Raw genomic sequence first — 25,426 nt, forward strand, 5'->3', positions numbered from 1 at the left:
TGATGATCAGTTGTTTTATGTGAGATGTATTAGTACAAGTTTTTCCAGTGGAATCCTTGTAGCTAAACCTACTTCTTAAAGTAGCTAATAAACTAGCAAAAGGAACAGAATTTGCACCACTCACAGCAGAATTTTTCTGGAAACTTATGTCTGGCCTTACTTCTCTAATAACTAGCTAAAGCTGTAAGAACCTTTGTATTTCTGTGATTCAGCCTGAAGTTAAATAATGTTTGAGTAAGCAGCTACAGGTAGCAATCAAACTATTTTTCCTTCCACAGTTTAAATCTAGCATTAATTTGATTTAACCTCAGTTTTGTCTACTTTGCACGTACATAAAAACTAAAAAAGCAGTCTAAGATTGAAGCCTTAAGGTTTTTTTTTTTTCTCCTCCACATGCACTGTGTAATTCCTACAGGAGAACTGCAGAATATTTTCTTTGAGGAAATGTAACTTCGGTTAAGCAATTGCCACAGCACTGTAGGAATGATGCACATGACAGCTTGAACAAAAGGCAGCCCCCACCTTCAAACAGCTGGAGAGGAATACATGGTGTTTTTCTAGTGAAGGGAAAAAAAAACCCTCTCCTCTCTCCAGCTGGAAGTCAGCGCTGTGCCTGTTCTTAACAAACTTGGACATTAATGAGAAAGGCTGGCTGAAAACTGCTTGAGGGAAACTACCTCCATACCTGAATGGACTTCCTCATCTCAGCTACCACTGCAGCTTTGTTAATAAAACCAGTTTTGCCATGTTTAAGTTGTAAAAAGCACCTGTATTACACATCACTGCAGGGCAAGATGTCATTTTTATTTTAATATTTTATGGTAAGGGAGAACATTCAGAGTTGATGTGTAAGCTTTGATGTCCCTGATGGAAGTAACGTTAGTCATCAAGGAGGATGGGGGTAAGAAAGTAAGATGAGGTATTTCACCAGATGAAGAATTCTGTACTTCTGAGACAGCTGTAACCTCTGAGTCCCCTTCATGTTTTCCAAATCCAACCACCTGGAAGAGTTACCAGAAGAGAAATTTGGCTCTAACTTTCATAATGTATGCCTCCTTCAATGCTCATCTGTCCTAAAGATTAGATACTTAAATGTAATCTAATTGACAATGTTAATTAGGAAACTAGAAAATATGAACATTAATGTGGATAACTAATGATTTAAAACTCTGAGAACCTCACAGATATCCCAGTAAGGGATGTGGTGGCAAAAGAGTTACGCAGTATCAGTTTCACATTTCAGAAGTGGACAGCATGGAACTGCCAGGCAACACTCACATGTACACTGAGCACTTTCTTCTCACTGCTTCTGTGAGCTTGGAACCAGGTGACCAGGTCTGATTTAGTAACAGACTTCAGAGCTTCAATCTAAAATCCATAAACATACAGGGATGAGGTATAAATAGGACAGTGATAAAGATATCATTTTTGTTTAAAATAGCTGGTCCATGAACTACGTCCCATCAGATAAAACAACCCTTTAAGAATAACATGTATTTTTAGGGTCAGTGTATCATGCTAATAGAATAATTTCCCTTATTTAACTTTTTGCAGCCATGTTTTAAAGGCAAAATACAAGTGCCCATGTTCCATTGGGCATTAGTGAAAAGAAAAGAAAGTTAGATTACTTGCACTTTGAAAGTAATTCATAACTACCTCACGGGCAAGCCTGTCAAAGAGATACTGCTGTGTCACAACTTCGTTCCAGTTCCTATCTACTTCTTCTCCAAGATGGGAGTCTTCACATTCTTTAAGCTTTATCAAAGCTGTAACCTACATTTGAGAAAAAACAAAATGACTGGTTTCAAAGGGTTTAAAGTACCTTAATTAACTATCTATCTATTGTGTTCAGTGATACTACATGAATTCCTAAATTACATTGAACAAGGCAGTTAATTGTTTTCAGACTTAACTGTAAATTTCCAGAAGAGCAAGTGTCAACAGAATGAATGCAGACAGGGAGAGGCAGGATTCAAAAATGAGTGAGTCCTTTGTTCAGAAAACCTCAGAAATAAGCCAAAAGTGTAACCACATCCTCCAGTTTGGATATCATTTAGCAGTTAAGGGAAGAGCTTTTTAAGATCAACTTTTACCTGGGTGCTAAAAGCTTCTTCGGTTAAATGCTTGATTTTCTCTTCAAAGCAAGAAAGAAACTCCTCTATTTTCTTGTCAACCAATTCAGAACTAAAAGAGAGTTAAATCATCTCAGGGGAAAAAAAAAACAATACTGAGGTGTAAAGTAGCAGAACAGCAATCAATTAAACAAAGAGGGAATGCTTGGGACTCTGCCCATTCCCTCCCATTTGAAAGCTCACACATCTGTGACCACCAGCTTTTTAATCTTCCTTGTTATCAGGAGTAATATAAATAAGATCTGAGCACTAGCTTGAAGTACTGTTCAAAGACAAGCACTTTATACAACCAATGTGCAAGCGGGGGTAGCTGCTGTGATGTTAAACCCATCCGGGCCCCAAGCAGTAAACCAAACAGCCATGTTCTCACCAGCATGCTGTATCAGGACTGCAATTTAAATTTCAACTCTTGAGCCCTGCACAGTGACAGTTAAATTCTAATCACTTAAGATAAAAAGAAAGAAAGAGGGTATGTGATGTGATGTATTGTGACACCTTTGAAATATTAAACCTTCATAGATGGCACTGAACTCAATACTGGAAGTGTCATTCAAATGTAAAAATCAGAGGCAGCAGTGCTCTGTGCTAATTAAACTTTCACTGACAGAGACGCATTTTCATAAGCTGCAGATATTTCATATATCTGCTTTAACTTTGACAATCTTCTCCCTAGTACTGGCCATTGGAGAAAATAACTGTAATTAGCCCCAGCTTTAAACAAAAACATAGTAGTGGGCTGGCTGCTGAAACTGGGTCAGAAGAAAAGCTATGTTGTGTTCTCTCCTGAGAGAAGATGTTCAAAGAGGCAGTGTGGTATTTTACTTAATCTTTACCTTATCTGTTCAAGTTAAGACTGCAGCAGTTTCAGAAGCTTAAGGTGTTTGCTTTTGTTTCCATCCCGGTGTCAGCAATGTTACACGCTAACACAAGGACGGCTGCTGTCACATGCCCTTTGGGATCATGTACAACTCCCCTCATTGAATAAAAACTGCTGGCCTGAAACAGGTGACTGTTACTGCATCTGACTCTTAAATGAGAGTACGTGCACTCAAAAGCTCAAGCAAAAGCAAACTTAAGTCAGCTGTGACCTGGTCTACTAAAACAAATAAAAGATTAAGTGAACTTCACCCAGTAACTAGTCTTCTGCTGGATGTTGTGTAAGTACATCATCTAAACAAAATACAACATGCAATATGAGCACATACTTAGTTTGCTACCTCACTATATCCACTAAGTGTTAGCTGCTTGCTACCTGAAACATGCATCGTCCACTGGCCCCCTTGTTAGACATCACTTCTAAAACCCAGCTGACATACATACACGCGCTGCACTGGTCTGTCACATTCAGTCTACAGCTGCAACGGGTGCCATTTACAGCATCTCTTTACACAGCAAAAGAGACACTGAGGAAAGGTCACTTGGTCCCTGCGTCCCAGGCTAGCAGATGGGCAATACATCTCCTTGAGCGGAACTGAACTGCATTGGTCCCAGCTTGGCAGGGGGCAGACAGGGCTTGAACTAAAGGAACTGGCCTGCCCATGATCCCAGGCTTTAGCCTTTGTACCAGAGAGAGGAGCAAGAACAGTTTGAGACCTGATTTAAGAAATACTCTGTTAAAATCAGAGATGCATTTCCCCGCTGGGACTTGAAATTATGACCCCAGGTGGAGGCAGCAGCTGCCTTTTCCTTTAGGCCCCTGGGGCAGGATTTGCAACCCGTGACAAGCTTGAACATCCGTTAGGCCCATCGTCCCCCCACGGCTCCTGAGCACAACGTTCTCCTGTACAGTATGCACCAGTTTCAATTTCTTTCATGTGCCCACAGCTACACAGTATGTCGTGGTTAATGCTCTTCACAGGAACGTGCAAAGAAAAGGCTGTGGGCCACAGGTGCAGCCTAAAGCCTGAGAGATCACTTTGATTAACCGCTGCAGAGGTGGATCCTGCGTGAGCCTGAGGCTGCAGCCTGACTCCCCTGAATGAAGCTGGCCCGGCTGCGTGCGCCTCCTCCAGCCAAACCTGCCGGGCCCTGCTGCCCGCACCAGGAGCGAGCGCTGGCAGCTCTGAGGCACCTGACTGCTGTGACAAGGCTGGAAACATCAACCTGAGCACTTACTTGTACTTCGTTGCCTGCGTTGCTACGGTGACGGAGAACCCCAGAATCCCAGAGGTATTCCTGCAGGTGGGGTACACGTGGTAGCTTAAAGCAAAGAGAGACAAAAAGTCATTCCACAAGCACAACAATTCTCATCTACAGTGCAAACCTGCATGTTAGAATAGTGCTGGCACTTTACAAAACAATCTCAGTTACAAGGTCTCAAAATACTCTTTATTTCCATTATTTCCTCCATCAAAGCACTTCAATCTTTTCTCATTTTTAGGAAATCCTTTTAAGCCTTGCAAAGTATTTGTGTTTCATAATTCCTGCAAACTAGTTCAAACAGAAAGCGATACACCTGCAGCTGTGGAAAGCTTGTTCCAGTTTCTTGGGATAGAAGGATGCCTCTGACGGAGTCTTTTTCTACCACAGAGCTGCTACGAAAACAGCCACGAGCACACGGAATGGCCAACTATTTGGGAAGTGCAAGGAACAACTTTCTCCTCACTAATTCCAAGTTAGCTTACTGGTAATAAATACAATTTTTATAGGAATCTAGAGCAGCTAGGCTGAAGTTTGTGTGGAAGGGTGCTCTTGGTTTTGATGTGCAATGCTGCTGTTTCAGCTACAATAAGCCAGGAATTAGCCACTGTGCAGGAAGAGACTTCCAAAGTAAAAATACTAGGGAACAGCAAAAGCAGGTGAATAGGAGCTCTGCTGGTACAGTGAACTCACCCAAGGGTTTGCTTGGTTCTCAGGAAGTCAAAGCAAGGCTCTTCCATGTGCATCTGAAACAGAGCACAAGTGAGTCACAGAAGCAGCGACGCTCCTCGGTAGCCACCCCGATCGCAACAGGGGAAAAAAAAAGGAATTGCTGCCTTCCCAGCTACACCCACTGAATTAGGCAAGGTCGCAGTCTTCTGGGTTGGCAGTTAAGAAAACGTTGCCTTCTGTTCTTCCCATCACTCCAGCAGTTTGGGTATCCTGTCCCAACCACCCACAGTCCAATCAGTGAGCAATACTGTCACCTGTGTGTCATTTAGCCCCATGGCCTTAACTTAGTTCCAAGCACTGTTTTCAGGGAAGATACTTTCATGGGTTATAACTACTAAAAAAGTCTGCTTGAAAAGACACAAACACCAACCAACTTACCACAAGCAGCTCCATAAGGGTATATTCCCTTAAATTCCTGGCACCTGACTAAAAAGAAAACAGAAGAATTTAGGGTGATTTCATGGAGTTAAGTGCTACAGTCCAGCTCAAGGTGACAGCTGTGACATACAAACCTCAACCTGGACTGCAGCATTAAGGACATTGTAATTCACAACAGGGACAGTTGAAAAGTTTTTGGCCTCTGTAGGAGCCTGAAAATGGCTTTCAAAGCAGGAGAGAGGGGTTTCACCCAAGACTGGTGGTGGGGAAGCTAGGAAATAACTACGGCACAAAACCCAGCTACTATCCACTAGCACAGGCAGGCAGTGGAAGATGCCAGTTTGAGGAGAAGGGAGGAGACGGGCCTGACGACACCTACCTGCAGCCCCCACGTATGAAGCACCACGTGCTTTTGAGAGTCCACCAGGGTTTTAGCCACTGAGGCCAAGGGGATGCATTTGTGCTAGTTTTCACGGCACGCTGTAAAATCCCTGCCCAGAGACTGGCTCTCGAGACTGTGACTAAGTACAACTACAGCATCAGCAAGTATCAGCGGGAGTAAACTTGTACAGACAAAGCTAACGTTACCTGGTAATAAACCGTCACTTCAGAGTTGGCATCACCTTTGTTGAGAGTCTTCACCTTGCAGAGGAGGTGCGCATTTGGCAGATCCACCACCCGGAACTGAACGGGGCAGGGATGGGCCAGAGGAGCGAACTGGAGCTTTCTGAAGGGAGTAAAAACAGCAAAGTGTCAAACCCCTGGGCCAAAAACAACACAACACCCCAGAAGTTTACACACCCAGATGGACATTGTTTTCCTCTCCCCCAAACCAGAACATTGTCCTGCTTAAGCTGCCATGATGAATCACCACCTCCAGGGAACCCCGGCAGCACTGGATCCAGGATGGGAGAAGACAGTTCCTACACTGCTCCCACCCCGATGTCTTCCTCCAAAAAAAGAATCTTAACTTGTTTCTAGTTACCCAGTGACAACTGTGCTGGAGTCAGAGATACTCACTGAACAACGTAATTCAGAAAATCCTTTGCTTCCTAGGAGAAAGCATAAACATAAGATTTATTCACAGATTAGCCCCAATTCACGGGCACACGCTAGAGTACATCGCTTGAGAAAGTGATCCCCAAGCAGAGCACAGCCACGTTTTGGCACGTCACCTACATCCCCGCAGCCTCCCCGAGGACTCACCCTCTCCCAAACCCCCGAGATGTCAGGAGGGACACCTCCACCTCACGCTGCAAAGCAAAACAGAATTCCCAATCCGCTTCTTGCACTTTAACTTCCCAGTAAGGGGAGTGCAAAAGCCAGAGAAAAGCTTCGACCATCACAGCAGCGAGGGATGCACATGGCGGGGGGGCACTAGATGAGGCCCCTGTCTTGCACATGAAGTTGGAGTCCTGGGAAGGAGACTCCTGGGCTTGTGTGCAGGGAACAGCAGCAAGTGAAACATTAAAGCTAATGCAGGAGTCACAGGGTTACCCAAGCAGTAGTGTGAAAGGAGCGTAGCTCACACAGAAGCGGCAGCAATAAAAACATTTTGAACAAAGATTCTTCAACAAATCGTGATTAAGCTCTCAGGCCTCCTTCCGTCCTGCAGCCCAAGAGGCTACAGCTGCCGTTGCAAGAATCTGGCCTCCAGCAAGACATTAGCAGTTTTTCCTTAGGAGGCTTTAAACAGTTTGAGGACACATGCTGCCAACTAAGACGAGCCTTCTGCAAATACGATTTATGCTAAGAAGTTACTCTCCCTAGCTATACATACGCACTCATGATGCTGGATTCATGGGGCTAAGCCCTCTTACAGCCCTATTTTAAACAGCTTCATAGGACTATGTGTGACCTAGTCCCAGGGTAGAAGATTTCAACACATATTGCGTGTTTAATGAGATCGAAGATGACAGGACTCCAGTGAGGTTACCCAAACCATGCTGGCAGTCAAAATTCCAGAAAAAAATGTAGTTCGAGGGAAGCCTCCCCCTGTAGCACCATCACCAGAAGTTATCAATATCAAATAAATCAATATATCAAACAATATCAAAAATGGTGACAACAGTGGAAACAGGCTACAGGCATATTGCCATCACATTTTCCCCTCTCTGCAGTTCACATCAAAATTCCCGAAGAAAACCTCTATCCAAATGGGCAGTTAAGGGCTCCCCGGTGACTTAGCCACACTAGTGCTCCTGAGCTGTTAGTGGTGAAGCTGCCCTGCACCAGCCAGCCTCCAGATTGCCAGTACCAAAGAGGCAGAAGCTGGAGGTCAGCGTTGGAGTTGTGGCAACTGCATTTAAGCATATTTTAAGCACGAGGTTCAATAAGGGTCAGCTGCTGAAATTACACTTACTCTGCTTGTGAAGTTTCCTTGTACAAGACCCTCCACGAAGAGCTGTGACTTGAAAGCCTTAACAAAGGACGAGAGAGACTCGATGGAAAGACCGTTCATCAGCGTCTCGTACTTATCTATCATGGACCACCTGCTGTGTTCCAAAATCAGGAGACGCACGTCCCTGCGGTGCAAGAAGGAAAACAAAATCACAAACTGCCAAGACCTGTTTCATGTAAAAGATCCCATTTCTGACTCAGGAATGTACTGGAGATGGGGAGATGGTAGCCAGGAGCATTACTATGGGCTCCCTGCCCTCCCCACGCACCCGCTGTCAGCTACCGCCAGGTTCAGCAGCACCTAGCTGGATCTCCCATCTGACCCTGGCGTTTGATACCCAGGTTGCAGAGCCGCTTGAGCTCTCTAAGGCACAAGCTGACCTGGAAGAGCCTCCCCGAGCACTGGGCAGAGATTCCTGAGCTCTCCGGCCTGACCTCAGCGCTTAGGGTGCCGCCACTGTTTGCCCTCCCACCGCAACTCACTTGGCCAGGGTCTCAGGTTTGATGAGGATGTTGAAGTAGGTCTTCTTCAGCTGCTCTGTTATCATTTCAAAAACCGCTGGAGTAAAGCTGAAGTCAGACAAGTGATCAATGATGAGCTGAAATAGAAGCTGAAAATAAAAGTTTCAAGTCATTTCTGGAAAGGACAACCAGTCTAAACTGAATTTTATATATATATATATATATATATATAAAAATCCCTGTTTGATCAACATAAAAAAAAGACACCGAGTGCTACTAAAGCACATTCCTCAATTCTCTTAGACATTCTTCACTAGACAAATCACTAGACAATTCTATACCAAATTGCAGTTTCAAAAGGACAGCATGTTTTAAAAGTGAACGAAATAATTTCAATATCCTAAATAAACAGGAGTTTTTGCATTCTGTTGAAACAGAATGTAATGTTGTAATGTCAACACTTCCGTACTGGGCATTTCAGTTTTTCCTGTTACAGCTGACCAGCTTCACAACAGAGCAGTATCTGTGATTAAAAAAGGATCAGGCTATCTGCATCTCTGGCTTTTTGTGTTAAATCTCACATTAATACGTCTGATAGATGATCTGACAGTTTTGTGAGAGACTCCAGTCAAGCCCTTGCAATGAAAGGCTAAGGAGGCTGGGCAGTTCTCTCCTCCCCAATCCATACATCCTGCAGTGTCCTGCCCAGCCAGCAGCGAGGGAAGAGGAGCAGGTTTCCTCCCACTCTCATAGCTTTTACCAACCCAACAAAGAAAACCTGCATCTAAAAAGAGCATGTTCAGAAGTTGCATCTCCCAAATCAAATTGTAAACAGAACTATGTTTCAGACACGTTTCTCTGGCCAATGTGCAAATAGCCTTAGCTTATAGATAGATAGGTTTTAACATGCTAAAGGAACATGGGAGACTCAAAGCCCTGTTTAAAGGTAAAGCTGTTACAGTTAATGGAAGTACCGTTATTACTTGAAGGAAGTAAGCCAGCCAAAGGTCAGAAATTTGAGCTTATAAAAGTGAATAAAACTGAATCTTTATGTAACCACATGAAAAAATGTTTTCTGCATTTCCCTGTATCTGAACATATATTCAGTGATATGAATTTTCCAATTAAAAACACCCCATCTAAATACTAAAAACTCCAGCCAAGAGAGCTTTCTAAGTCATTCTGGTGATATGGAAACTGAATTTTCTAGGCAAGTCACGTAAGCAGCTCAACTACTGCTACCAGAAAAAGCACATACCCTGAAAAGAAGCACGCACATGTACTTAGCAGATCAGCAGTACTTACAGGTAGTTTATGATTGAATCCTTTCACTCGAATGACTAAGCCATGTTCTCCAGCTACTAGCTTGTATTCCAACTGAGCGACGTCTGCTTCGTAAGCTGGTTCAGCAAGATTGTGGGAAAGGATGTTTACAAACGTATCAAACAATACTATGCTGCATGGAGAAGGGGGCAAAGAGTCAAAAAACAAAAAAAGAGGATGGAATAGGAGAAAGAGAAAAAAAAATTCAAGGCCAATGAGTTTGATGGTACACGTGAAAAGTTCTCCAACAGAAATGAATACTTGAGTAAAATCAGATTCAAAACCAACTTTCAGAAAACCTGGAAATACAGAATGCCAAGTTCACTTTGCCCAGAAAGCACACAAGACTACTTAAAAATTATTTTGACGTTCAACTACCCTTTGCACTGAATAAGATTCCAACTTCACATGATTTAAGATTTCTCAAAAAGTAGGAATGCATATTGTAACATGCCAATACTCAAAACAGTGCATAGTCACACAGAAAATGAGAGTTTTACACTGTGTGTAAAGGAAAGGGGGACTCCCTCAGTTTTATTTGAAGAAGCTTCTGCTATGCTGAAGACTTGAGTGATGAGGCTGCTATTTATCTACGGAGCTATAATAAAATTTGAAATAAAAATAAGCTACAGAGAATGAGACTGCAAAGTGGGAACTGTACACCTGTACTTCCACATTTTTGTTATTGCCCAGACTCCAGTTCAACATTCAAACCAACTAAGTCCTGACGAAAACATTTACAAAAGCATTCCCAAAGCATTCCTTGTGCAGGTCTCAGCAGAATTATAATAAAACCACTATGAATTTTGCTACAAATGTCAGTGCTGGCCTAAGATTAGCAGAAGTGCTGCATGTGCAGAACTAGAGTCTCGAGGCCTGCGTAACAAACGGTTGGTTCCAAATGCTGTCGATAGCCTCTTCGCCTGCTCCTACCTGCTCCCAAGCTGCTGGGTTTGGATACAGCTGCAGACTGCTCTTTTTCGTTAGCTGAGCACTTCCTTCTGGTGTGTGCACTGCTGCTGTTAACACTAATTTTCCAAAAATTGCACTGGGGAATGACACACCATGCTACTTGCACACGTCTGTCTGCTATAGTAATGCTCTGCTGCAAAACCACCCTCGTCCAACTACAGATAAAACCACTACAGAAGTGTAAGAACATGAGGAAAGGTAGCCTTAATTTATTCCACTTTAAAGTTAATCTTTTTCTGTACTTTTTGGCTATGCATGAGAATTCAACTACTTCTGCAAGATAAGCACAAATAACGTAATCCTTACTTCTCTGCAGACTGCTGTATCAACGGAGAGATCAGATGGAAACGAACATAAGCTGGTGAGGAGAAAGAGACTTAAATGAGCAATTGTATAAAAAGTGGCAGCTTTCCAAAGCCAAATATATTTCTACCAGGTTATTCTTTAGTCATGATTTGACCATGACATGACCATGACCAATGAAAACGGTCATTCAGCTACAAGAATATAGTTTTGCTTATATTAACTCATCACCAAACATCTTCTCATTTCCAGCCCAAAATCCTCCCTTAAAAATATCAAACACTAGAAAACATAAGGCTGTGCTTTGTAGAACATTAACTCATATGATGTGACCAATATAAACAAAGGAGACTTCTATGAAAATCTCACAAAATGTCTCTTTACCAGACCCTGACAGTTGTGACATTCTGCTTGAAAACAGCAATACATTTTCCACACTTATCTCAATTCCAGGTTGCATTTTTCTCTTTCTGTAGAAGTGACTGTAGTTTTTCTAAGTAAACATGCTTCTTCATTCTCAAGCCCTGCTCCCAGTCACATACTCTGTCTGCCAAATTCTGTCCATAGTTAAACTTTCAGAAGTCAGTATTTTTCAGTAATTTTAACATGAGGTATCAGCAGTACTTGCTACAGAGTAGTTTACCTGCTTCTTTTCTATGCTGGCTGATAAATATATCAAAAAGACTATGAAAGAGCTGACAGTAAGAACTGATTTTAAACGGTGAGCACTATTATGGGTTATTGCCCTTCAAAAAAATTCCAGCTGTTAAAAACAGGGATTTCCTGCAAGGAAAGCCCTAAGAACCTAGGTATAGCACTGGTGGACCGTCAATTCCAAACAGTCCTCAGAAGAAATGCACAAATTTTGCATGGATTGTCCCACACTATGAAAAAGGCTGTATCCCTTCCTCCTCTGATGTACAATTTACATTAGAAATGGCAAAACTCAGGGTTGCCAAAAAAGGAAAATGCAATTTTACCATGCAGCAGTGACCTGAGGCTTGCAAGTCACAGCTGACTCACCAACCTATCTTTTCCCCCTGTGGGAACATGCATGTACGATGCTGTGCGTGAGGGGAAGCCAATTCACAGTTGGGACTGCTCACATTATTAGGCAATATACAAGTAAGTTGGTATCTAGATTTTTATGAACAGCCTAAACCAAAAATCTTTCATAGCATTAAACAGCTGCATATCCTTACACCCAGACTAAGACAAACCAGAGCCAGGACTGGCAAAAAAACCTAGAGAAACAAGTTTCTGAACGGTTCAGGGAAAAAGAAAAGCAAACAGACTACAGATACTAAGACAAAAGTCTGAACACACCTTGCTTGTAGTTAGACAAAAAGGAGGGCAATATGTGAAATGGCAGGTAAAGCAGCACTCTCGCATGAAATACAAGAGCCAAAAAGTAGCAACAAGCCCCACAGCTAACCAACACTACTCAAGCGCCCATTGCGTCAGAGAATTTTTTCTTTTCTTTTCTTTTTTTTTGCAGTTTGTGAAGTACACAAAATGGAAGCCATTTACCTTTTGGGATTTTGAATTTATCATCCTTCCTGTACCAGAGACAGCCTTGTTGTGTGCTTAGTGTTTTGACAGGATATTCTGTCTCAGGGCAGTCAGCAACTTTCAAAGCAAAGTCAGTGGCTAACAAAAAAAAAAAACAAAAAAAAACAAAAAAAAGGGAATTTACTGCATTTCATAGCCACAGTAAGGCCGCATACGTAGAGGTCATAGAAGTCATGCAGGGTTAAGCAAATAACATTCCCCTTCTCAGCTGTCTAGAGCTCTCTGTTAGTTCTCACTGACTGCGTGAGGCCTGCTTATGCTTATAGGATCTGTAAACTTACACCTTAGAAAGAGTCAGTTCTCAAACTTAAACATAAGAGAGTATTAAATAAAATGCACATGAACATAGTTCCCATATTTTTTAATTTACAAAAAAAAGTTAATTTTCAGATGGAAATAAAAAGTGTGTCAAAACCTTAGCAAATTCTCAAATTATTGGGGGAAGATTTCATTCATGCTCAGGTACCTTACCTATGTATTTGTTTTCTTCTGGAAGGTGTAAATCCTGATTTAACTCAAAGTCACTGGCCCATAAATCGCTCCAGTATTTGTCAATATCTATTAAAAAACATGAAATGCGTTTTGTTCAAAAAATCAATTTTGTTAAAATATTATTCTATTCTCTAGAACAGTCGCTTCATCTCTTAGCTTCTACTATCTCCACAAACATTTGCAGTATGACAGAGTTTCTTCATGTCATCTGGTTCATCATAATTCTCTCTAAATCCTGTCCTAAAGCTCTCTTGGTGCAGGACCAAAGCAGCACTGTTTAAAAGCAAATCAAGCATGCATGGATTAGCAAATCAACTAACCAACACGCCTCGTCCTTCATTGTTGGTGTTCTTTCCTCTGTTCCGTACCTGAGCAGCCGCCAAGAGGAGGGCTCACTGCAGTCCCTCCCTCCTAAAACCCTGCTGAACCAGGGAGATGGAATCAACTGATACTAAACAAAGAACAATTACACAGTAGGACAGAGCACCTGAGTAATAACGAGGTCAGTTTAGCACTGAGCATCCATTTACCTTCTTTTCTGAGTGGTTGTATTTTGTGTTGTCACCCTTTTACTAGCCCTAGCGCATAAATCGGACATTCGCTAAGTTTCTGCTGCTGCTTTACCTTCCACACTGTACTGCGTTCCAAACCACTTCTCTTTTAGGTGACACTGGCCCTCGTTGGCAGCAGACAGCAACACGAGGTTGGCTCTCTGAGGTGTGAGCTGGTTAAGGGCATCGGCAATGATCTGCAAGTTCAAGACAATGCTTCAGTTCAAATGCAGCTCTGGCTCTGCCTGACCCTGCTAAGAGTTCTTAATCTGAACACATGAAGAACAAGACATTATAAGCTTAAAAAGAGATTTGCTTTCTGAATAAAGAAAGTGTGATCCAATTACGGCAAAAAATGCGCCCCAGTATGCCTACGTTTTCCCTTCACCAAAACATACAATCAGAGTTCAAAGAATATTTACCTCAGGCTTGTATTCAAACAGGAGCTGGTCTCCTGTCAAAAAATCCTCCTTCTGAAACAACTGCATGTTCTCACAAAGGCTTTCCACATAGTCAACTGGATCTGTCTGAAAATAAATAAATAAAGCTATTTTTCACATAATCAGGAAACTGCCAACTTGTATTACTACTGCCAACTTCCTGTGCTGAGAAGAGCTTGAGTGGTCAGGTATGTTGAGCATGGGTTGCAAGCTGCATTTGTTACCGCATTTAGTTTCAGTTATTAAATCAAATATATTTCATAACCATATCTAATGCTCAGGACTCCTCTGAGGATCCTGAAACATCAAAGACATCATCTTTACAGAAGAAAGAGCCTTTAGCATGTGCTTATAGTCATTAAATCTGCCAAATTAAAATCCCAGTAGAATGAGCTCCTTGCCTCTGGGGAACACAAGCAAGTCTAGTGATTGAGGATTTAAAGTGATCTGGAACCTAGGAAGAGCAAGCTGTGGAGCTGCATGGGCATCTCTCTGACTGTGCTCCTCCCCAGGTTCTCTGAGATGGTGTGCATCTGGAGAAGGAAAACACCCTCTTATTTGGAAATGAAAGTACAGACTGTCCTTTAGCTGTGTAAGACCTCCTAATGGAGAGCTTCTTGCTGTGTGCATTTTTTGAACCAGCCAGCATCATACCGTAAAGATTCTGGATCCAGATACAGACCACACTCTGCTCTGAAAAGAGGTGAGTTTGACATATCTGCGTCTTATAAATGTAGTGGAAAACATGACCGAGAATTTCTTAAGACACAGTACCTCTGAGGAAACATTCAACCTGTCTTGGGGCAGATAGGTGCTTACCCCAAAAACCATGTCTCTATGACTATTACTCTCTAGGATGGCCAAGTAGCAGCTCCTCCATCAACCACGATGCAGTGGGGCATCATGACTAAGTCACTCACCTGTCCCAAACGCCAGCTTACACAACCCAGTCACAAAGGCACACATACGCCTCCGCCCCTTGCTTGGTCACTGAAGTCCCTGCGTTGCCAGCAACCTCTTAATGATTACTCAAACTCAACGCTATCGAGTGGCCAAAAAGGCAGGACTCTCAAGAGTGGCTGTTTCCCCAGTGTGAATTGTGAGCATTTTCTGTGCCCTACCTGACTTGGTCCTGGAAAGTACATATTCTATTAGAGCAGCGTAACAGTTTTGGGGAGCACAAAAGGCTAGCTTGGAGCATCAAAAAGAACCACGAAGACTAATACAAAGCGTTCAGTACTATAGAGCTTCATCTTGATGAAGTCAAACTTCAGATGGGACAACCTCATTTGCAGTGATTAGAGACTGAACATAAAACTGTGTGCAGGACAACAGATGTTCTTGCTGTGTCCAACATTAAATAGCCAGCCTTCAGAGATACTATGTTTTAGTTGTCCTCTACTGTTATGAGGAAAGCTTTTGCTAGGAGATGCTAGTTGGTTCCAATTTTACAATAGTTGCATTTTGCTAATGAATTCACAGAAGCTGCATTCTGCTAAAAAAAAGCACATTTAAAAGATGTACTTGTAAATTGGTATAAACTTGCTCCTACCAAAAAATCTACTATTCTATTATATACTATTTGGGGTTGTTGGCAGCAGTCCTTGCTGTCTGCCTCACTTGCAAATACCACTTTCTTCTAGCATGTGAAGGTCACCAAAGACACTCCATAGTCCTGATCTGCCATTCTGAAGGCAATTACAGAAGCAAGGATTCGAAAAAAAACAGCACTTCTATCATCCTGATGCTCACAGCAGACTGGCAGGTCTTAGAGTCTCTGAAAAGTCTTGGAGCATCTGGAAAGAATTTAGATTCCTTTTTATGGTTTACCTATACACCAGAAGAAAACAATAGATGCATACCTGTTCCTGGTAGTGAAATTCATTAGCTTCAATCTTCTGGATTTCTTCCCATATTCTGTAAAGGAAGGAGGAAAGGATAAAAGTGGATTTCCTCCATCACTCCACCACATTTATCAAGAAACTGAAAAAAAGCAGTCTTCCAGGAAAGACATCAAGAGTGAGTTTCTCTACAGCAACTCTTTCAGGTAAAAAAACTACTTCTTTTACACATGTACAACTCCTTCCATCCAAACATCTTAAAGCATTTCACAATTGGCACCCGGTAACTGCTTTCTGAAGAGCGACAGACATAACCACAAATTGTCAAAATCTGATATCAAATTAACATAAAGGCTAACACCAGAACACCACATTCCTGACTTCCAGAGACCTGTTTCAACAGCCGCACTTTATCATGACTTATTTAAATCAATGCAACCTTACTTTTTACACCTTACATTTACACTACTTCAGCTTAATAAAATTAAGAATTGGATCACAATGAAAATCAATCTAAAAGCTCCAAGAAGCAAGAATAAACATTTCACAAACTGGTTTTTAAACTTATATGAAGTTAAACTGATACATCTTTCCCACCAAAAAGTGCACACACTACAGATAAAAGGCTAATGGAGAGGACAATCTCAGCAATAGCTGATGTGATGTCAAATTCTTACCTTTTATCTGGCCCTCTTTTCTGCAACATCTTCAGATACTGAAATACAACATGGGCAACCTGCAGACAGAAAGGAACTGATTAACTTTTCCAGACATTAGGAAAACAGTAAGAAAATCAAGCTGCAGTAAATCATACCTCATAGAAGTGCTTAAAACCTTCATCAGTCAAAGTCACAGAAATGCTGAAGATGGAGTAAGTAGAGTTCTGTTCAAATCCTGTCTCACCATTTCCTCCATATAGTGCAAGAGCCCAAAATCTGTGGAAGAGTTAAATACCCATTACTCATTTCAGCTTTAGTTAAGTTTAATTGCAATTAGCATATTATAGCTTTACTTCTACGGTTTCCAATCTGTTTATAGTTTACACAAAGTTTTTGAGCTAAGATGTGAACTCTAGGATACAGAATTTAAGACAAACAGTCAAAAAGCTAAGCTATCTTTGAGAGAACTCTTAAAAATCAGTCACAGATGCCATAGACCAAACACAGATCAGAAACCACTTATTTCTTACTTGGGACTCAGCTTTAAATAATATCATTACAAAATGCTGATATAAAAAGGCCGACTTGGCCTGATTATATTTATCTTCGAAAAAATAGAGTTCATTTTAATTTAATCATAGTAAAGCATTAAATTACTATGCTTGAAAAAATACATACTTTTTCCTAAGAAAAGAAAGAACACTGCCTTTGCCTTCATGTCCCACCAACCAGGAAATATAATGAAGTGGTTTCACTCTAAAAAAAAAAAAAATGAAGGAGGTTAAATGCCAGAAGGTAATACTTACCACAGTAAGAACTCAAATCACTACACAAATGACTACAATATATGCTGTTTCTTCATGAGAAGTACTCCATTCACTGATAGCATTAAGATAACAATTTAGAGATGTGGGAGTTCAGAATATGACAACTGATATGAGTCAGTGAGGAATGACATTAAATCGGTTGTATGCCAGTCCACTGGATTTACGCAAGAACTGTAAACTTAATTCATTTTAAATGCATTCCCCATACTGAATGAAAGTCAACTGTAACACAAATAAGTAAGAATCTTTGGTTTGTTGTGAAAGTCAGTAAAAATATTCTCAATATAAACATTGTGCAAGGAAAACGCAGCTCCGCCTTACCTGTAATACTGCTCTTGTGGAGGAAGTGCCCAGGTGATACTCAATGAATGAACTTTCCTGATTGGAACAACTGAATTGAAAGAAATTTAATGAACGTAAATACATGATTAGCAGTAGATAAGAAATTTTACATAATGCAGAAAGAGAAGTGAAAAATTATTCAGAACTATTTAGAACTATTCTACAAAGTATCTAGATCCCTGTAAAACACACAGGAAATATGAACCTGTACATTCAGAACTTTTTGACAAATCTGCTTTACTCACCTCTGTAAAGCTTGTGAAATTCTGGTGTGTCAAAAGGCTGAGTCAGATGGCCAAAGCTCGGTTTGGGTAAACCACTTGAAAGGAAAATTAAAGTGTGGATGTTAGTGGCACAGATTCAAGGCTGCGCTGAGATAATCACAAGAAGGTTAGCATCCACAGGGCTGGAGTGACAGAGGCGGTACCCCAGGCAACCAGAAAATGCCTCTTAACAAAGGGTGCAACCCAGGATCTGCCCAGTCCAAACTGGAAGGGAACCTGGCATTCACTTGCGCTCTGCCCACACAACAGAGCTTACTGGTAATTACCCAAGATTTAGGTCATCAACTCCTCCCTCTCCTTCTGTCCAAGGCAGCAGCAACACAAGGCTTGCTTTTGTAACGGGGAAGCCAAACACAGTAACAAGCTTCTTCAGCTGGCCCTAGGTTCACAGAAGCCTGCGGGATTGCCTTGCAGAGGAGGAGGAACAGGAGAAGGGCAGGGGTAGGGAAAGACAAATGTGGCTGTGTGTGGCATCAGATCTTCACAAGTGCATTCCCACCACAGAAATAAGGATCTTGCAAAAGCAGAAAATGAAAGGGGAAACAAAATGCTTTTTAAGTTAGGAAAGTTTTTGCAGAAATCCCACTTCAGACAGCACACTGGAGTGAATCATTAAAAAAAGATCAAGTCCTAATCAGTTGGCGCTCTAAAGATGACACTTAAATTCCTCTTCAAGATACCACCTTAATTTATTTTGCTGCTAAGTATTTTTGACACAAAACAAAGATAAAAAATATAAAATGATCCTCTATGTTTGAATGGTTCTATCATAAAATTAAGACGTTGGCACAGACTAAGCAAACACTACTGCAAGTGAGCACCACGCAGCTTGCAGGCTAAATAATTGCTACGCACAAAGTCTTCCTGAAGCAATTAAAGCCAGTTTTTAACTTTCCAACTTGCACTTTCTGGATGAGGATAAACAAGTATTAAATAACACCTCTGGTAAGGGATTTTTTTAAAAAACTGTCATATTGAGTACTGTACTCAGAAAATTCTACAGTTTGTAAGGTCATTTTGTATCAAAAGAATCTTACTTATTTGGGATCTCAGAGAAGATTTCTGTCACCCACTTTTCCAATGTATCCAGTGTTTCTAATAAGGAGAGAAAGAAGAAAGTTAGAAATTAATTTCCCGAAAATTTAAGACAGATTATTTATCTTCCCTCACCAGCTAAGTTACTTTAAAGAGGCTGCAAGTCAGCATATTTTAAAATTGGCAAGTTATAAATTATAAGCTTCAAAGCTCATTTGAACCAATTCTTAAAATTCACTAGACTATACCTTTGGTCATACCTCTGTTTTTTAATATACTTCCAGTATCTCAAGGCTGAGACAACTGGGATTTAAAGCTTGGCACCATCTGGTATGACTGTGAAAAAGAGCTACCAACTTAGGAATCTGCAAAATCACCAGTATGTGATAGATCAATTCCATCACTCCGAATCCAGTGCATATACAGCAGTTTGCACACCTAAGCACAATCCTGCAGTGCTAAGAACTCCATCCCCCCCACCCTCTTTTCTAAAGAAATGTGTCAAGAACTAGAAGTTTATTTGTTAAAAATGACCAATCGGAGAAGAATGTACAAACAAGAATTCTGTATTCAAAAAGTGATGCTGTATGTAAAAAAAAAAAAAGAAGGGGGGGGGGGAAGAAAAGGAAGGATTCAGGCTATGTTTTTCATTTCAACAGAGAGAAAAACAAAGTTGACCTGCGTGGCTATCAGTTCCCATGCATTTCTTCTCAATCACCAGAAGAAACAACAGTACAATCCATTGCTATGTAATGATTATTAAAGAGACAGTCACTGCCCTAAGACGTTTACAGTCTAGACAGAAAATAAAAGGGTAGAGAAAAAAAGAATTACCCCTCCCTTTTACAGATGGGAACTGCAACCAGTTTTAGGCATTCAACAAAACACAAACTGAACCTGAATGTACTCAGTTATTTATTTTCAGCACAGCTCTCAAGTACATGCTTAATTTCTAAGCAATTTATATCTTTTTAGTCTCAGAAGAAACTAACTATAGGTGGCCATTTGCACAACGCTTTTCAGTCTATGGGGAAACAGTCTTAGAACCACAGTTTTCCATATAGGAATGTGTTTTATTTTAAAGCCTCTCTTGAAAAAGACCTATACAAAGGAGCAAGACAACAGGGACACCCAGTCTCAGTTTCTCCACCATTTTCTGTGCAGGTTCACTGTTGACTGCAGGAAAAGCAGCAGTATTAAGTCATTTAAGTGGTATGATCCTATGTTCCTACAAGTGTTTGTTTAAAAGTATACCTTTGAGACTTCACCCTCACGTTAATCTGGAACCCATTCATCAGTTTCAGTTAAAAATTTCTCAAGAAGTGGCAAGATGACAGTAACACAGCACAATTGCATAAGCCTCCTTTCATGTGGAAAGGAGGCTAAAATCTACATATAAACACCTCCTGCAGGACAGGACAATCCACTCCAACGGCTTGGGCTACAGCTAAGCTGGAGCCAAAACCACTACTCCAAAGACAGCAAAGAACTTGCTTTTAAGGAACAGCTGGTGTTACCTTTAGACTGGACAACTAAAGTCATATAGTGAGCAGAGTAATGACGCTGCCAGAAGTCCCTCAGTCTGGTGTAGGTATCAATATTATTCATTTTAGGCTCATGTTTGAGTGTATCTGCATTACCTGTAAATGTAAAAAAGTGGTTAGTCATCTAGATCCTGGCTATGTCAAAGCCAGATATACCTGGAATTTCTTTTCCTGCGCTGTCACAGAGTTTACGCCCAGATTCCTTGTACAAAAAGAGGTCCCATGTATGCACGTATGTGGAATGGAGGAAAGAACAGCAAGTTTTAGTGTCAGCTGTTGACAAAGCTGAACGCATGCCCACATCCCATTAACAGGAGCTAGAATCTCTATAGTAAGCACATCAAAAATAATCATTAGAAATTTGGAGTTAAAGGAATGTTAACTGAAATTTAACTTCTTCCAGTTTCTAGTTCCTATTTTAAGTGCAGTTGATATTTCTATGACAAGAGAGGACAAAGTACTTCTGTATATCAGATCACCCATACTGCGTAATACACAGCTCTTTGTGTATGTTGCCAGCTGTTCTTTCACCCATACAACTTTCAAAACAGAGGAGGAAAAAAGCATTTAAAGAAGGAGGAAAAATATGATGTTTAGTATATGCCACTATAGGACTTCAAAAAAATTATCTACATTTCAAAGCTGTCCATCTCTATTATCTATCACACTTTGCAATTTATTCCTAGCAGCATCATGAGCGTGAGGAAACTAAGACTCTGTTTGGAATGTATGGTCCAAGATAGGAAGGTCAAATTTCCATTTTACTCCACTCACATGGCTGTGAAGGTCTGCCTCTGCAACCTCAACAATGAAATATTTATTTTGAAAAGCTTCCTTAGATTCAAATCCAGAAATACTTTATCTTTCCAAGGTATTTTAATAGAAAAAACAAGCTTAAGCAAGACAGAGATGACTGAGAGAACACTACCTTTACACTAACAAAAAGTTACAACGATTGTAAGCCTAAGGCAACCTAGCTTTAACGTCAGCAAAAAGCAGTACCAGAATGAAAAGTATCTTAAATGAAGGCTGCTGCTTTTATTCCCAAGTGCCACACTGTTAAATGAAAAGTGTCCTCATACATTTGAGCAAGCCAACTGTTTGCTGTGATAACGCCTCTTAAGTTAGTGCATCTTTTAAGTAGTTGAAAATTAAAATGTTATCACCATTTTTATAGCATTAATGCAGAACTTACCCCAAAAAAACTTCTTCATAGGATGTCCAGGCCTGGCAAGACTTCCAAACAGCATCTCCTTTCTGTTTGCATCAGAGGGTCTTGCTAGCTGATACTCTGTTAATTTAAAGAATTTGCAATGTCATGCATCAAAATTTGAGGTCAGGTTCCCATGCAAACCAAAACCACTTTGAAAAGGAGACATACCACACAGACATAGCCTGGAATATTTTTGTTTTGCTGGATAATGAAGGATAAGAAATACAACTTGCTAGCAATAATCAAAATAAAAAGTCCAGAGAAGAAAAAAACCTTAGTTCATTTCTGAGAAGCAAAGCAAGGGATAAGGAGAGGAAGCATGTAAAGCCCAAATCTGTCCTGTCTGAACGCTCTCAAATTCTGCTAAGTTTAATAGGAATACAAGACCATCAATTTTCTACAGAGTCAGGCCCTGCAGGAAGGGCCAGAGAACAATTACAAATCTGCTTCTCTCTTACATCACATAATACAACTTCTACCAAAATAGTGAAATCATAAATTGAAAGCTGAGCAAGAGAATTTCCAACATTGCAGCTTCACAGTCAGTTTACACTGATCTGAATACAGGCATCCACCGAAAAGCAAGAATTCACTCTCTGCAACTGCATGTTCCTGCTCCTGTCTTTGCTGGTAATAAGAATCACGCAGAGCAGAGCTGAAAACTAATTCTTTTGTCTGGGTCACACTGCAGCCAGTTCATCAAGCTGACACAGTCTACTGGATGTCAATACAACAGAAGGAGTGGAACTGCATAATGAAGCTAGAATAAGTGAAGTGAAGGTTAGTTTAAGCTGTTGAAGAAACTATACCTGAAGTTACAAGAAAAATCCCTGTTTATATTAACACTTCTTTAAATTCCAAGATCCAATTGCCTGCTTTTCCTTTTCAGTGAAAAAATGAGGAAAAAGAAAAACTTGGATTATATATTTGAACCTGTTAATATATCTGCCAATAGCAGTTTTTTTTCTCCAGACCATCTTTAAAAATTCACTTTTAAGTATTCATTATATGTTGTACAATAAGTGAACATTCATTTCTAAGCCAGGTTCAATTTCCTTCTGTGATTCAGAATCATGTGAATTTGTAGTTATTACAGGTGTTAGGGTTAGGAGACAAAAGCAGAATCACCCCTATGCTCCATACTACCTCCACAGAGGGCTGGCGAGAGCAGTGGGGCTAGGCTGGAGCTACAGGCATGCTGTTGGCCAGAAAGTACCCATATGCTCCTTTAATTGTCTTACTGATTGCTGCCAAACAACCTAAAATAATTAACTTCTGATTAGAGAAATGAGATGGTAAATTCTCTCAGTGATGACACTACGTTCAGTGTCTCTCCCCTAAACATCTGCTGATACCCACAAAATTTAAACAGAAATCTAGGAGTTTAATCCCTCTGTCAAGCTGAATGAACTATGACAGAGGGGTTCAAAAGGGGAACCAACAAACAAACAAACAGTGTTGTCATATAGGCATCATTTCTTTAAGATGGGCTAAACAAACAGACAAAAGAAACTCTTACCACTGTCTACGGCCTCAACTTCTCGATCTATTGCATCCCTGATCATTAGTGGGTGAATAAAGAATTGTGCCCACCTATGAAAGAGAAAAATTCATATGCTTTTCTTCAGTGTTTATTAAACTAGGACAAAAACAAACAAAAAAAAACCAACCAACACCTACTATTTTTGGTTTATAAAGTTGTTTGACTTATTACAAATTATGTAATTCTGGACCGTATTGTCTTAAGGAAAGATAAAGCCAGTTCTGTGATAGCTTCAAAAACCAAAGGGCAAGGCCCCTGCTCCATAACGTGGGAGTGAATTGGCTGGATACGGTAGGATATAATACTGAAGGATGCAGGGTTATCTGCCTTTACATCCTGAGAATGATCATACCAGATCAGACAAGTGATCCATCTAGTCTGGTTCCTGTCTCCAACAGTGTGGCCAGTATCAGATGCTTCAGAGGAAAAATGCAAGAATCCTCAATTGTTCATTATGAACAACATGACCATAGGGGAAGTTTCTTCCTAACTCCAGGCAACAAATTGTTGATTTATGCCCTGAAACATAAGTTTTTATATCCATTACAATTTTATTATCTAATACAAATGTGAATGTTGTTTTCCAGATACGTTTTCTCCTGTACCCTTGGAGAACAGAACAACAGAAAGGGACAGGTAGCAGTGACTGGAGACTCTGTGTAAGGCTGCCAGATAATCTTTCTATTTTATCTGTATTATTTTTAATGCTGCATTCAACTTACTGAAGCAAAAGGTTAACAGGAATATGTTACTGACGGAGTTCTACGGCTACATGATCCATTAAACTAAAGACTATTCCCTTCTACTGATTTGAAATGTGATACCTTTCAATTTCTTTAGCTCCAAAATTGCTTGAACAAGCAGAAATCATCAGCAGCATCCACTTATCTTCTCTGTATGACATGTTATTTTATAGAACTCCTAATTTCTGTGTTTCCCTTCCACTAAGTGAGCTCTACTGACATATCGCAATAACATTTTTAGGTTCTTCTGCACTTTCAAATTTCTAAAAGCTGGACTACTCTGTAAATGAAAGCTGAATTTGGCCCAATACAGAAGATTTAAGCAATACTTAAATGCACACAAATGTGCAAATACCAGTTTTTGGCTTCATCGGAGGAACGCATTTTACTGAAAGCACATTCACAGTGGAGTCTACTCTCCTCCTGAGATGTTTCAGAGCATCAAGCATACTCAGTTGACATGCCCCCATGAACAAGTGATTTCCTTCCTTCCTCTCACGGAAGGCTGCTAACCTGCCGGGTGTTGTCTAGGTACAGGTGCTGTCTAACATAGCCCCTAGCACAAACGAGCAAGTTAAATACTTCCTGGCACAAGATACATACTTGGCTGAATAACCTGCACTGCTGAATGTATCCTTTCCAGGCACACATTGTAACAGAGCATTCCAGGCTTCCCCTCCTTGATAAACTAGCTTTTCAAAAAGAAACAAAAAAAAACCCCTCCATCCAGATAGCCAGGTCAAAGCATGAGTCACTAAAGATTCTGGGGTCACTCCCCCTCCGAGCAGTTGTCACATTGACCAGTAACTTTGATGACAGGAGAACTCTTAAGAGTGGTAAAGCAATCAAAAAGCTATGTGCATTAAGACATATGGTCCTCACACACAGATTCTGTGTAATCACACAGCAGCTGTATAGCCACTAGCTCAAGAAACAGTAAAATATCCAAAGAGAAATTGTATCTCCTTATGTTCAGTATGCTCTGCTGTTAGTACAAGGATCTATGGAAGTTCAGCAATGGCATTAATCACCCCAAAATGAAGAACTGAGCAGTTACACTCAACCTCTGGAAGCACATACAAACATTGATTAATAGCTAACCACCATTTAGGAGAAGTTACCTATCAAGAGCTTCTTTGAAGTATTTCCTCTGCACATCAAACTGGAAGACTGTCCGCTCACAGTCGGTTGAAGCGTTGTCACTGCCCCCATGTTTCTTCAGGAACGCATCAAACCCATTCTCATCTGGATACTTCAAACTGCCCATAAAAACCACTGGAACAAAAATCCGCAAAATTAGGAAGATGATATAACATTTGTTATTCTTAACTGCAGCTATGACAACCCTATTCAGCACAGCGTCACCAACAACTGTCCCACAGTTCACATGCACCACCCATCCACTAAACACACTTATCAATACAATGATTTTTTTTAACCACACATACCATTGTGCTAATACACCATCCTGGCTAGTTACAACTTTGTTAATGCAGAGA

General features: G+C 40.7%; 1 protein-coding gene across 1 annotated transcript in view; it reads right to left on the reverse strand.

The window, feature by feature from the left end:
* Nucleotides 1-783: 783 nt before the first annotated feature.
* The window catches only part of NRDC (nardilysin convertase), a 31,724-nt gene continuing 7,081 nt past the window's right edge, over nucleotides 784-25,426 (reverse strand). Inside the window, exons 4-31 of the mRNA XM_064516197.1 lie at nucleotides 25,049-25,202; nucleotides 23,161-23,234; nucleotides 21,624-21,719; nucleotides 20,402-20,524; nucleotides 18,887-18,944; nucleotides 17,811-17,884; nucleotides 17,545-17,614; nucleotides 17,075-17,152; nucleotides 16,552-16,672; nucleotides 16,415-16,473; nucleotides 15,759-15,813; nucleotides 13,879-13,983; nucleotides 13,530-13,653; nucleotides 12,885-12,971; nucleotides 12,372-12,491; nucleotides 10,845-10,896; nucleotides 9,549-9,699; nucleotides 8,265-8,392; nucleotides 7,744-7,906; nucleotides 6,402-6,433; nucleotides 5,970-6,108; nucleotides 5,382-5,429; nucleotides 4,965-5,017; nucleotides 4,248-4,331; nucleotides 2,094-2,184; nucleotides 1,657-1,773; nucleotides 1,279-1,368; nucleotides 784-1,001 (exon numbers count right to left, since the gene is read on the reverse strand). Coding sequence (XP_064372267.1) covers nucleotides 804-1,001; nucleotides 1,279-1,368; nucleotides 1,657-1,773; nucleotides 2,094-2,184; nucleotides 4,248-4,331; nucleotides 4,965-5,017; nucleotides 5,382-5,429; nucleotides 5,970-6,108; nucleotides 6,402-6,433; nucleotides 7,744-7,906; nucleotides 8,265-8,392; nucleotides 9,549-9,699; nucleotides 10,845-10,896; nucleotides 12,372-12,491; nucleotides 12,885-12,971; nucleotides 13,530-13,653; nucleotides 13,879-13,983; nucleotides 15,759-15,813; nucleotides 16,415-16,473; nucleotides 16,552-16,672; nucleotides 17,075-17,152; nucleotides 17,545-17,614; nucleotides 17,811-17,884; nucleotides 18,887-18,944; nucleotides 20,402-20,524; nucleotides 21,624-21,719; nucleotides 23,161-23,234; nucleotides 25,049-25,202 — 2,744 coding nt within the window. The 3' untranslated portion in view covers nucleotides 784-803. The remainder of the gene's footprint in view (nucleotides 1,002-1,278; nucleotides 1,369-1,656; nucleotides 1,774-2,093; nucleotides 2,185-4,247; nucleotides 4,332-4,964; nucleotides 5,018-5,381; nucleotides 5,430-5,969; nucleotides 6,109-6,401; nucleotides 6,434-7,743; nucleotides 7,907-8,264; nucleotides 8,393-9,548; nucleotides 9,700-10,844; nucleotides 10,897-12,371; nucleotides 12,492-12,884; nucleotides 12,972-13,529; nucleotides 13,654-13,878; nucleotides 13,984-15,758; nucleotides 15,814-16,414; nucleotides 16,474-16,551; nucleotides 16,673-17,074; nucleotides 17,153-17,544; nucleotides 17,615-17,810; nucleotides 17,885-18,886; nucleotides 18,945-20,401; nucleotides 20,525-21,623; nucleotides 21,720-23,160; nucleotides 23,235-25,048; nucleotides 25,203-25,426) is intronic.

The sequence above is a fragment of the Dromaius novaehollandiae genome, chromosome 8 (genome assembly GCF_036370855.1).
Source record: "Dromaius novaehollandiae isolate bDroNov1 chromosome 8, bDroNov1.hap1, whole genome shotgun sequence".
NCBI lineage: Eukaryota > Metazoa > Chordata > Aves > Casuariiformes > Dromaiidae > Dromaius > Dromaius novaehollandiae.